Source organism: Gobius niger (assembly GCF_951799975.1).
Source record: "Gobius niger genome assembly, chromosome: 10".
NCBI lineage: Eukaryota > Metazoa > Chordata > Actinopteri > Gobiiformes > Gobiidae > Gobius > Gobius niger.
The window spans coordinates 31,306,812-31,320,151 of record NC_136861.1 but is presented as its reverse complement, the minus strand read 5'-3'; the positions used below and the strand labels follow the sequence as shown (position 1 = coordinate 31,320,151).

The 13,340-nt window shown below is 42.0% G+C and overlaps 1 protein-coding gene across 18 annotated transcripts in view; it reads left to right on the top strand.

Annotated features, from left to right (window-relative positions):
• The window catches only part of cacna1aa (calcium channel, voltage-dependent, P/Q type, alpha 1A subunit, a), a 137,466-nt gene that overhangs the window by 31,190 nt on the left and 92,936 nt on the right, over positions 1 to 13,340 (top strand). For all 18 annotated transcript variants that reach the window (XM_079565295.1, XM_079565292.1, XM_079565301.1 and 15 more), the window contains exons 4-5: positions 9,676 to 9,767; positions 13,002 to 13,154. In XM_079565295.1, coding sequence (XP_079421421.1) covers positions 9,676 to 9,767; positions 13,002 to 13,154 — 245 coding nt within the window. The remainder of the gene's footprint in view (positions 1 to 9,675; positions 9,768 to 13,001; positions 13,155 to 13,340) is intronic.

The window sequence follows — 13,340 nt, the reverse complement described above, 5'->3', positions numbered from 1 at the left end:
ATGTTGCCCAGCTTTCTTTGACCATTTTTTTGATGATTATAGTCGTCAAACCGCTATGGAACCGCTTTACCTTTATCTATGTCACAACATAGATAATGTCAGTATATTAAAGCTGCACTAAGCTGTGTCTTTTTTTCTTTTTTTTGTCAGTAGGTGTCAGCAGTGAACCCGGCTCTGCCCAACCTCCGCTCACCTGGCGTTCCCCCCTCACTCCCCTCCACACCATCGATCACACGCTGCTCTGATTGCATTCAATGAGATACGTAGATCTCATTAATCACATTTATCAGCTTAAATAAGACATGTAGCAAGGTAAACATTTTGACATTTAAACATATTTTTGTTTTTTTGCCTTTAGAACATAATACTTCCATTTAGAACGTTTTACAGTTTAGAAGTTTACAGTGTAGCGCTTTTCTTCCCCCGCAACCCTTGAACGCCTCAGCCTCCAGTACTGCCTGTGCTTTGTAATCAGAGAAAGACCTGACACCTCCCTGTAGATATTGGATTATTAAACAAACGGACATTTCTTGAGGATTTCAGATGCTTGTCAGTTCACGATTTTTTTGTAACTTCTATCATAATGCTAAACTGTTGCGATCTCTACTCGTGCTTATGTTTACATGGTGGGGGGCAGGTGAGGGTGAGGCGTGTGGTGGAGGATGTCCTGTGAGGTGAGGGAGGTGCGGCGCCGGTCTCCTTCTATGGTACAAAGTTGACTCGCTGTTTGCGACAGCGGCGCATCTAGCATTGCAATGTGGGAATGCAACCATGCCGGTCCGGAAAAACTGGATCACTTAGAGTAGCTTTAAAAATTCAAATAAAAATAACTTTTCTGCCCAACATTTCTTCATTAAAATGGCTGCTTCACCGAAAAAAATAAATAAATAATTACTTACAACAGATGTTATCCATCTAAAAATGTCATATTTTCTAAAGAATTAGTGTGTGTGGCCAACACAAAAATGGGCCTTTGAAAATAGAATAGACACATTTCATGTCAGAGTCAGTAAGTGTGTGCAGCACTATTGTTTTAAGAGTCTGTCTGTCCACTGATGTCTGTTCTTTCTTTAATAATACTTTTTATTTAGTACATTTGAAAGGATGATAAAAAGATGAAAGTAAACAAAACAAAACAAAAAATATGAAAACAAGAAAAAGCAACCCCAAGCAGTATCCCACACCCAGTCCAGTTTTATTAACAATTTACTAACATTTACTAAAAGATGAGAGCAAAGCAAGAATAATTCAACAAATAATAATTGTAATTAAAAAAAAACAAAAAAAAGATCTAAAGCATGTTTGCATCTTCACTAAGACCTCGCAGTTTCATTCACCCGAGGAAGAAAACCTACATTCAGCTTCATTTGACACTCAAAATAAATGTATCTAATGGATGTTTCAAGACAATCTGACCCTCTGTTATCTTACCTAAATGCATTTTTTTTTTACTGATATCATCTCCATAGCTTGTGCTTAATGAGTTGGACTGTCATTATCTATCCATTTGTGCACAGACACAGGCGCCATCTGTCTTCGCCCACTCCTCCCCCTTTCGGTCGCCGTCGGGTCAGGATCCGAGTGAGTGACAGGCGAATTGAACCAATCACGTCGAAGTGTGACCAACCAAAATAGTTTTCCGTGTATAAGAAAGCGTAGTAAACAACACTGATATAGGTTCAGGTAATATGATGTAGGATTATGTTTCTGTGTGTTTGACATGGTCGTATTGGGTGTGACATTACTCACAACACGTGTTTAAAGGTGATGGTTTACTAATAGCCCACTAATTGCAGCAAAAATAACCCCATCAATAAGGATCGAAATTGGCTCGGCTCCTTATGTACAGTACGTCTGCACGGCGACGAAAACAACTGCCCAGGCTCCGCCCTCGGCCCTGTTACCTTGGTGATATCAGGATTCTATCAATGAGCCCAAGTCCCTGTTTCCATGGAGACACTTATGAATGGGAGAGGGCCCCGGTAACCGTGGCGACGCCGATGTGAATGAGGGACCGCCTGGCTCGCTCTCGCTCGCTCTCTCTCGCGCCGCCCTGATGCTGGTGTTTGTGACCGGGAGGATGCTCGGAATCAAAGCCGAGGATGCTGTAAGAGCGGTCCCTTTAAATGTGGTTCAAAACAATCGCTGCGGGACAGGGGCGATGCGAAAGCCACGCTGCGCAGCTTTTGTGTTTCATGTTCATGTCTGAATAGGCTGCATTTGCATCATTGTAGTTGCTGTTATGACATTGTGCCAGTATTAAAGCCTTAAATGTCATTAGCAGGTATTAGATTCACTCTGGCTTTAAATCCAATGTCCAACTGTCAAAAATACAAATAAGATGGTCCAAAAAACACATTCAGCTGCAGGTTTGGCTGAAATTGTTTACACCGTTTTGCTCCAAATGATTTCCATCGCATCCAATTTGTTTTTGAATATCAAAGATTACCCTCTTTCTTTTGTTATATACAGTATAATATCATATTTGGGCATTAAAGCTAAGTAACTTGTTTACCTTAATAAATCCTTTCCGTAGTCCCTCTGCGGGTAACACAAGTGTTAATGGGATGATTGGAGGGTCTTTCATCTCCCCCTGGTGTCTCTGGCCAGAAAACCACAATTGCAACTTCACCGCCACCGGGTCGGAGGCCCCAATACACACTAATGGAATCACGAAGAAGAAGCTAACAGGCTAACGGGCAAAGCTGGCTGCGGGCTAGCACCACTTAAACAGTATTTACAGCTAAGTTTGAGTGAAAAAAATTGATCTCCATTGTGTAATTGGATGTACGATATCCCTCTCCCTCAGCTTGCTACGACACCTGCAGTTGCGCTTGTGGCCTCTAGGGGCACAAGTTGCTTAGTACTGCTTCAAAATGGCATTAAAAAGCATTGAAATTGCTACTATACAAAGCATGTCATTGTTTATAGAATATGTGTCAGCTACTGCTAAAAGCTCTGTTTAAACGGTTTCACCAAAGTCCATGCCCCCTGCTGGCAGCAATGGTGTTTTCAAGGGTCAAAGTTAATATGTCAAGTTATCAAGCAGAAGAAACCAATGCTACGGTCGTCCGAAAGCCACTTTAAAAGGCTTGGACGTGTCTCATGATACTGAACCCTTAAAGCCTCGCTGCGGAAATTTCCAGGGGATATGCTGTTGCGTCACAAGCGTCAAAAACGAATCTCAAAATTTAATCAAATACGGCGGAGATACGGAATGTGGTCCCAGTGCTCAGCTGGACACAGACAAAGCTGTTTTTGCAGTGAGTGTACCCAAAATGAAGGCCTTAAGTCATTAAAAAACAAACAAACATTAAAGGGACCATATGGAGGTTAAAAATGTAAAAAAAAAAAAAAAAAAAAAGGATTTTCCTCCCCCTACATGTTCCAGCCATGTCCTAACGTGTAGAATGAGTTCAGACCTGTTCACCACAAACTCCTCTAAAATCCTGCACTGTCACTCAAAAAGTTGTAAATTCGGGTCCGAAGTGCCGTCACTCACGAGCTTAATATAGAACCTGCAGTTACACGTATAACCAGAGGTCGTGAGCATACAATGACCAACTTGCATCTTGTCTCTTTAAATTAGATTCAAGCTGTTTTTTATGGAAATTTGTTTAATATAAGTTCATCAATAACACCAACATTGTCGTCTAAAACACATTTAGTTGCAGTTTTGACTGAAATTGACCACATTTTCTCAAAAGTTGCCCATTTTATCCAATTCTCTTTCTTTCTTTTGCAAATCTTAAGAAATGAAATATGTGCAGATCCTCTTCTGCATTTATGGCATTAAAATATCGTATTTGGGCTTTAAAAATGGCATTACATTTCACTTGATTCTGCCTGTATAAACCCTGTTTTGTCCTATATGACGGTATTCTGGATATGACTTTAGCAACCGGGATACTCGTATGTTTACACGACTACAGTGTGCTGAATGTTTAGGCTCCAGAGTGGGGCGGGGCTAATGACCTACACGGTAAGACGCTAAACACTTTAGCAATGTTGCTAACACATGGCTTTGTCGGACATGTTTGTTTATTTTTGACAAGATACCAAGTTGTGAAAGCCCAGGTATCAGATACAATCGCTGCAGGAACGTTTCTGCTCCTGTCGTGTAGGATAGTTATATAAATCATAGTGAAAGTATCCTGGTTTCTATTTGCCTTTATATTGGCTTTAAACGGAAAGCAGGATTCCGCGTTTACATGCATACGTACAAAATCTCTGTTACTCAACTACATTTTAACACTCATAGCGTTATCAAAATCTAGCATTAAACTAGCTTCGTGACATGGCGCCGTGTTGATAACGGCCGTTCTCCTATAGCTTCTCGAAAAAGCCGTTTTTTTTCCGACTGGCTGTTTTTCCTCGCGAATACAGTGCGACGCGACGGACAAAAGAGGCCCTCTCCGTAACCGGCGAGTCTCTGCTGTGCTATTGAATGTCAACCAATGTCATTACAAGGAGCCTGGGCCTGCATGGGAGTGATGGATACCACGGCACAGGGGGGGATGGAGGAAACCGTAGAACCACGGTGGGCGACATTGACCCACGCTAACTGTATGTTTTTTGGCAAACGATAGAACGCTTTGTGCAACCATTATCGGATTGATGGATTGGCAAAAACAAGCGAGGTTTAGGATGGAAGGTATGGCCTACAGGGGGGGTTCCCAAAATCAGTATATCGGCAACTTGGGAATTGATATGAATGTAAGGGGTTGTCTTAAACTGGATAATGGGGACAGAATCATGCATCATACTAAAATATATTTTTGACATTTGACCTCAAAGGACCTTTAAAGGAACAGGCCACCATGTTTCCATACTGAGACGTGTTCTTACCTGAGCTTAGACGAGTTGATGCGTACCTGTCTGGCCTTTGTGCGTGCCCTCAGTCACACAAAAAGACCAAAGATGTTGTTGGCATGCGGATAAAAGGGGGAACTGTGCGGACGTCGAAGTGCTCCTAATAAGGTGTTATTGCGCCTCACAATATAGACCCTTTAACTGCTGACATCATCAGTGACATCATCTGGAGGCAGGAAGTGATCAAGAGAAATAAGATTAAACTAAAACTAGCGATTATAAGTGTAAAACCACAACTAAAAAATGTGGTCTTGTTGTGGCTGAAGGTGCAAGACCCAGAGGAATGACATTTGAGACGATAAAATAAGGTTTATTTGATGTTTCCAAAAACAGTTAAACATTTGCTTATTGTTACCATGACAACAGCTCCAATGGAAATAGATAGGAATCTAACTTCCTGCCTCCAGCTGAGCCCAGATTGTTTACAAACAATTAAAGGCTCTATAGATACAGACGGTATCTCTGGAATCGCCCATATATATGATCATGTTTGAAAACCGTTAAGGGGGAAAACAATTTGGAGAAAAAACTTTCTTTAATTATTCAAAAACTATACTTTAACAAGCGCTGAATTATGAATATAGTTTTCTACTAAATAAAGATACAAAGACATGGAGAGGAGCAAAGTGTTTCAACAGCCCACAAATACATAAATAACGGAGAATGCTAACTTGATGCTACATGTTAGCATAGGGCTAATGCCAACAGTTAGCTAGCGCGAGCTACAACGGCTGTTTTTTCACTTCTACTGAACAATCTGCTGTGAGAAAACATCATATTTATGTGTGATAAATAAGTTCATATTCTGCCAGAAAATGGCTAAAGATTCTATTTCCCCCCTCGGCGAGGCCACGCCCCCTTCTATGACGAGATGCCGTCTGTAGTACCCCTGTAATTAGATGCACAAAGACAATAACGTATTAATATTTATGTCTTTTCTAAACTTACTTTCAGCAAAAAGGGATTTTTTTTTTACCTTGATTTTCTTCATCAAGTTCCAAGTCCAAAGCCCGACTCTGAGCCACCACGAGTCACGTCTCCAATTAACTCCGTCTGTCTCGATGGGCCTTTTTCTTTTCTGTTTCCTCCAGTGGAAGGCAGAGATGTGTCAGCGCGACTCTGACGCCGAGGAGCATAAGGCGAGAGCGGGGATGATTCACCGGCCCGTGCCTGCGTCAGACGGCTGTGGCCCTTAGCACTAGTCATGACCGGCGCGGAAACAGGTGGCGCCCGGGAGAGGAGCCGCAGTGGACGTAGATATAAACACGCGGAGTCAGCGCTCGCTCTCACGCGCCATCTGCCACCGTTCACACTCCGGGCACGTGCGAGGGCTTCTCCGACAGCGCAGCCTTCCGGGTCGCTTTGAAACTCGATTGTGAAAAAATAGGTTGAGGCGCTGGATGTCGTTATCGAGGGGTGAAAGTGCCGGAGCTGCCTGAACCATTAGACTAAGGGGTGCCCAAAGTGCGGCCCAGGTGCCAAATGGGGCTCTTTTTACTGCCAATCGTTTTGGCGCCCATTGCCAAAGGTGGCACTTTTTTACTGCAGGTCTGACAATCCAACATCATAATTATTACCTCACCAACATTTTATTGTGAGACAGAGCTGACATTTATGTCAGTTGAATGTTTCACTGCACTGACCTCTGATCTGTGGCTCTTCACACCTTTTTCGCTTCAATGACAATGATTCCCTCAATAAAAAAAGAGTTTTGTTAACACTTCAAAATAACTACACCTTATTTAGCCTAAATAAATGATGAATTAACACTTAGTCATGAACAATTCATTAGTTAAAGGGACTATACGAGTTTAAAATGTTAAAATTAAGTATTTTCCACCCCCTACATGTTCCAGCCACGTCCTAATGTGTAGAAAGAGCCCAGACCTGTTCACCACAACTGCCTCTAAAATCCTGCACTGTCACTCAATAGGTGTTCATTCGGGTCCGAAGTGCCGTCATGCATGAGCTTAATGTAGAAGCTGCAGTTACACGTATGACCTGAGGTGGCATGTTACGCAGTGTGCCTTTAAGTAGTCACACTTAACTAATGAATTGTTCGTGATGAATTAAGTGTTATTTCATCATTTATTAAGGTGTATATTATAAAGTGTAACCAGCATTTTCACAAATGTAAAATGACATCTATTATGCATGATTTATATGTTTTTTATTGTTGGAAAAACACTTTTATTTAGGCCTATCTGACAATAAATGTTAATTTGTGCAGTTTTAATTGTGTGGAATGATCAAAATTGCAGTGAAAAAGACCACCCCTGGTCATGTGTGCCAATTGAATTGAATTAAATATTTAGTTTCAAGCCATATAAACCAAACTATAGAGACAGTGGTAAAGAACAAATACAGAGACAAAGGGTCATGCTGAATCTGTCCAAAAATCTTTGCCAAACATAAAACGTACTTCCTTTGCCCCTATAATTGGCCAACCAAAAAAAGCAAAAACATTTTAGCATGAAAAGGAGTGGGAATAAGACAAACCAATAAAACAAGAAGCCTGAGGGCCTCATTTGGCCCCCGAGCCGCACTTTGGACAAGACAAATTGGGGCAAAGATCAGGCAAAAAAATGGGAAATAATAATAGTGAGGAAAAGAATCATTCATTTGAGCTGAAACAAGTTCCTTCAATGCTGTTCCTGGACCAACAGCATCAAATCTTCAATCTAAAGATAAAAGGTTTTTTTCGGTACCTGCTTTTGATACTTACATTTTTTCCCCATACCGGTAGTACCTAAACTTTTTTCCCGATACCATACTGGTATCGTTTAACTGTACCCAGCCCTAAGCAGGACAAATGGGGGGGTGGGGGGGGGGGGGGGGTTTGGCTTATGAGCTCACGATGAGATCGCGTGAAAATCAGGAAGTGAAACTACTGGATATTCAGTATCCTTGCTGTGAGGCGAGAGCTGTGCAGAAAAATCCCCATTAGTCGCATGTCCTTTTTCTTCTCCCTCGCCCTGAGACACCGCTCTGCTGTACTTCACTTGTCGGCCGTATCGATCGGCTCGGCTCGGAGAGGATTTACATAAGGAGCTCACACACTTGTAATTAGCAGTTTTATGTTAACTATAGTGTGACAGGCGGCAGTGACAGCAAGACAGACTGAAGCCGACTGTCGGGACGTGACAATCCCAATGTTTTTACCACATTAATGCACCAATTCCATTATAATGCAGAGAGATTAATAGGGACAATTTACACCACTTAAGTTACTATCTAATTTAAAGCTGCTAAACCTGATTTCTTCAGTTTCTGTATCAATGACAAAGGGAAGAAGTCAGTCAGTCGTGAGCCCAATCTGTTGTGATTCATGATCCTGTGTGAATATAAACGCATAACCGTTAATAACGCCTCGTCAACGGCTGATTGGTTGACTCCGCTTCCTGTTTGTTTGCGTATGCACGGCTGTGGAAATGCAGTTGTTGCCGCGGTCACCAGACTCGATCACTGGTACAGCGGTGAGTCTGGACGGGGCCTTCTTTCTTAGTTCTCCCAATGTCTGCGTAGTCTCTGGCTACTCTGGTTTCCCCTATACCAAACATGTACAATAGGTTGCTCCTCCAGCCAGCTGTTTCTGACCATTAACCTGGCTCCACATCTGGAGAGGAGTCCCAAGGCGCCTGCAGCGGTCAGCACTGAGGATGGGTCAAATGCAAAGAACGAATTTCCCTATGGGATCAAAAAAGTATAAATTAAAGCAGTACTAAGTAACGTGTTTACCTTAATAAGTCCTTTTCGTAGTCCCTGTGGGGGTAATACAAGTGTCTATGGGATGATTGGAGGGTCTTTCATCTCCCCCTGGTGTCGCTGGACAGAAAACCACGTTTGCAACTTGACTGCCACCGGTCCGGAGAAAGCAATACACGCTAATGGAATCACGAAGAAGAAGCTAACACGCTAACGGGTAAAGCTAGCTGCGGGATAACGTCACTTTAAACAGTATTTACAGCGAAGTTTGCGTTAAAAAAAATATTTCCATTGTATAATTGGATGCACAGTAACCCTCTCTCCCTTCGCCTTTTCTGTCAGCGTAGTATTTACTCTCCAAGACAATTAATAAGTTAAAAAATCGTTACTTGCTACTACACCTGCAGTTGCGCTTATTGCCTCTAGGGGGAAGAGTTACTTAGTACTGCTTTAACTTAACATTTCCATTGATTCCTCTGCTTAGTCTAATTATAGATAATCTAATAGAGGTCTAAGATATCTTTAGAAATGTTTGTATATCATTAGAATTGTTTACAATGGCATTTAAGATCCCTTAATTTGACTTGACAGCCTGCTATCAATTTTAATCCGTTAATCCGTCAATTTCAACTCACTGCTGTCAGATTGTCTTTCCACAAATTGCTGCTGTTTTTTAATACACACAGCCTAACCCAAAAAGGTCACACGCTCTAAAATTTGGTTGTGGCACCTTGAGCTTTAGTTACAGCACACATTCGCTGATGCGTTGTTTCAAGAAGCTTCTGCAATGTCCAAAGATCCAGTGTTGCATTCAGTTTTTACCAAGATCTTGTATCGGTGATGGGAGAGTGTGACGGCACATCCCAAAGGCTCTCAATGGGGTTCAGATCTGGACTCTGTGGTGGCTGATCCATGTGTGGAAACAAAATAAGGATCTGGTCATTCAGGATGTTCAGGTCATTCTTTTTTGTGGTGGTTGCACAAAAAGGCCCAAAGGATCATGGTCTATGTACTTTCTACCGCTTTTTGGCATTTCAGCCTCCAATTTGTCCACCGTGCTGTTGTAAGGCTTTTGTTACATGCTCATTTTGTGCACAGGATCCTGTCCACTGTGGGCTCGGAGTTCGATTTGAGGACTCTGCGGGCGGTGCGTGTGCTCAGGCCGCTCAAACTCGTCTCTGGGATTCCAAGTAAGTCAACACTTGCAGAATTAAGTTTTATTGTGCAGGTGGATGCTAAATACTGAAACTAAAGTTCATTTTTATTACAAAAATTCTACTCTGACTGAAGGAAAACGGCTGTGAACTGCAGTACCTGCTATATAGGGCATGTTTAGTGACAATTGGATAAGTATCAGACCCCACAAAAGCAAAAGCTTAGCATTTAGCTCAGAGGCCACTTTTACGCTAATTCTTATCTAAAGTAAAATCAAAAGATCTCTCTAGGCTCTGACATCACCTAAATGTGGTCAATGCGGTTTGAGAACGGCTGAAAACATCTGGAGCGGAATCTACTTTTCATGCCTATGCCACATGTTGTGTGTGTATTTATTTTCAAAGCCATACTGCAAAACATTTCTCATAAATCATACTACATATTACACTCACACACAATTAAAGTTCAATTATATTATATATTAAAGGGATAATACGGAGTTTAAAAATGATAAAATTAAGTATTTTCCTCCCCCTACATGTTCCAGCCATGTCCTAATGTGTAGAATGAGCCCAGACATGTTCACCACAACTGCCTCTAAAATCCTGCACTGTCACTCAAAAAGGTCTTACTTCGGGCTCGAATTGCCGTCATGCACAAGCTTGATATAGAAGGTGCAGTTACACGTATGACCTGAGGTGTCAGTAGTGAGTATAAAATGGCTAACTTGCATCTAGCCCCTTTAAGGATAGGCAGCGTCTGGCCCTCCAGCATGTATTCCCTGGTCCCTCAAATGGTTTTGAGAAATGTTTTGAAATGCTACAATAAATATTAGCAATTCCTTTAATTTTTTTTTTCCGGGGGAGGACACCCATACCCCCCTGTTGTTGTAGCAAATATAGTCAAGCAGCACTACCACATGTAGCAGTCTAGTGATTGGAAAAAAAGAAAACAGCTAGTTCTGCATATGGCTATACCATAACGATAGATACAGACGGCATCGCTGGAATCGCCCATATATGGTCATATTTGAAAACAGTTAAGGGGAAAACAATTTGGAGAAAAAGCTTTCTCTTTCTCTAATTATTCAAAAACTACTTTAACAAATGCTGAATTAGTTGTGTACTAAATAAAGATACAAAGACATGGAGAGGAGGTTCAACAGCCCATAAATACATAAATAACGGAGAATGCTAACTTGATGCTACATGTTAGCATCGGGCTAATGCTAGCGGTTTGCTAGCGCTGCCCACAACTGCCGTTTTTTTCACTTCTACTGAACGATCTGCTGTGAGAAAATATCCATATGGGCCCGATTTACACTTGACTCTATTTATGTGTGATAAATAAGTTCATATTTCACCAGAAAATGGCTGAAAAGAGTGGAAAATTGTGTTTCTCTAAAGATTCTATTTTCCCCCTCGGCAAAGCCCCGCCCCCTTCTATGACGAGATGCCGTCTGTATCTATAATATTGCACTCAAATTTCAAAATATCAAAAGCATAATACATCCACTGAAGACACAAGGTGCTATCAAAAGGGGCAACAGATACCAGAATAAAAGAGTTTTTGGATCACTGCTTTTGATAATGCGTCCCAAATGGTAGAAGCTCATATTTGCTAAAGAGCACAGGTTTCAAAGATAAAGAAGGACTCTTGATTTTGCAAAGGACAACAATAGAGACAAACCAAGCCAGCGTGCCATATATGATGAGGCTTCCCAGTGCAGCATTTTCACAGGTGGCACATCATTTCCGTGCCCCCGCCAGTAAGTCACTGAGAAATCCAGTGCCAGTGCGACTTTAAGCTATTACATTACAAGAAAGCACAGCAACATTTAGACAATCTCATTAGTAACAATTCCCACAAAATGAGCGTGGAAAAGAAGCGGCGCGTGATGTGTAGTTTTGCATAATCCGCCACAAAACAGGTTGGTGCGAACACTCGGTTCCAGTGGCAGGAGCGCTCCGCCGGCACCACTGCAGTGTTAATAATAGCCTTGTCTCCACTACACAGCTCAAGAGGCTTACTCATCACACAAATAATGTACGCTCACAGCCGATGCACGCACTTTTCAAAAACACCTCGGTAACATAAGAGACGGGAGACTGATTTCCCTCACCGCTGTTTCACCGTAGTTCGTTTTTGACGGGTGAAGATGTTCAACTTTGTAAACCTTAGCTTATTTAACCTGAAAGTAGTGCAGTTTTTGTTTCTTGGACTTATAATAAACACGTCTCTGTGAAGAATAAAGATGTTCGGAGTGCGTGAGGGAGGTTTCTCATGAGTCGGGACCACACCTACAGTATCTTTTAGAAGTTTTCGGTTCGGGTACCGCCCCCTAATAAACCTTTTCAATCAGTGGTCGCGCCGTGGTACTGCAGCAGAAAGTCCCCTTGGGCCCAGAAAGGATTTTTGTCATAGAAAACAAACTACAAAGGTCAAAGGCGATTATTATCTATTTTAACATAGTGTCCTGTTTCTCCTTTCAAAATGTTCATATACTGTAGCTTAAAAAAAACTGTTTTAAACATCTAGCCGAGCGCCACGCTAGCATTGCTCTAGCTTTCGGATGCACGGGTTGGTCCAATTCGATCAGGAAGCTTTGGGCCCAGTAACGTGGAACTAGCACGGAAGTAACGTAGAAGCGACGAGTCTTCTTTTGGCTACGTATGTCAATTCCCAGCGGCTGCACAATCATTAGCGTGCCCATTGCTAATTTTTCATGCTTAAATGTTTGTCGCGACAATTATTGAACGATCAAAAATTGGTCTTACATCACTTCAATGCAGATGGGCATTGAATACAGTAAAGTTTGTCTGGTAGAAATGTATAATATATGGCTTCGGACGAGAGGAGGAGCTACGGCATCTAGCTAGGCTAACCGTTAGCATGTTCGAATCTTTTGAAAATGGAAGAACTTGACCAATTCTGAATTATACTTTTGTTTGTGCCTCTGATAACAAACTCAGAGGCTAGTTGTGAAAAAAAGTTGATACATTCATGCGTAGTAAGTGCTGACGGACGGTTGTGTCACCATCTTGGATACACCGCCATCTTGGATACACCGCCATCTTGGATAACCAGGGCTTAGTTTCAATTTCATGACTTACCTGTTATGGATGTCATTTTGAGGAGCATTCGGAAGATAGAATTTGTGTTTTAAATCGTTAATTACTCTACACTAGTCTCAAACTTTCATCATCACTCATGGATCTCTTTCTGAAGTGGAGATGTCCCGTACTGATGTGGATGTCTGTGTCCCGCAGGCTTACAGGTCGTGCTCAAGTCCATCATGAAGGCCATGATCCCTCTGCTGCAGATCGGCCTACTGCTCTTCTTCGCCATCCTCATGTTCGCCATCATCGGCCTGGAGTTCTACATGGGCAAGTTCCACACCACCTGCTTCGACAATCAAACAGGTCAGTGGCTCTTCCAACCACTCCAACCCTTTTTTACCCCGTGGGCTACTTTCCGTCACTGAAATGGCAGAGACCTAGTTCACGTTGCTTTGCATCAACATGCAAGCCCAGTCAGTTATACGCATTCTAATACATTTGTGATACATTTAGACAAATAGACTGTTTTTTTTAAGTAAAAAGCAAAAA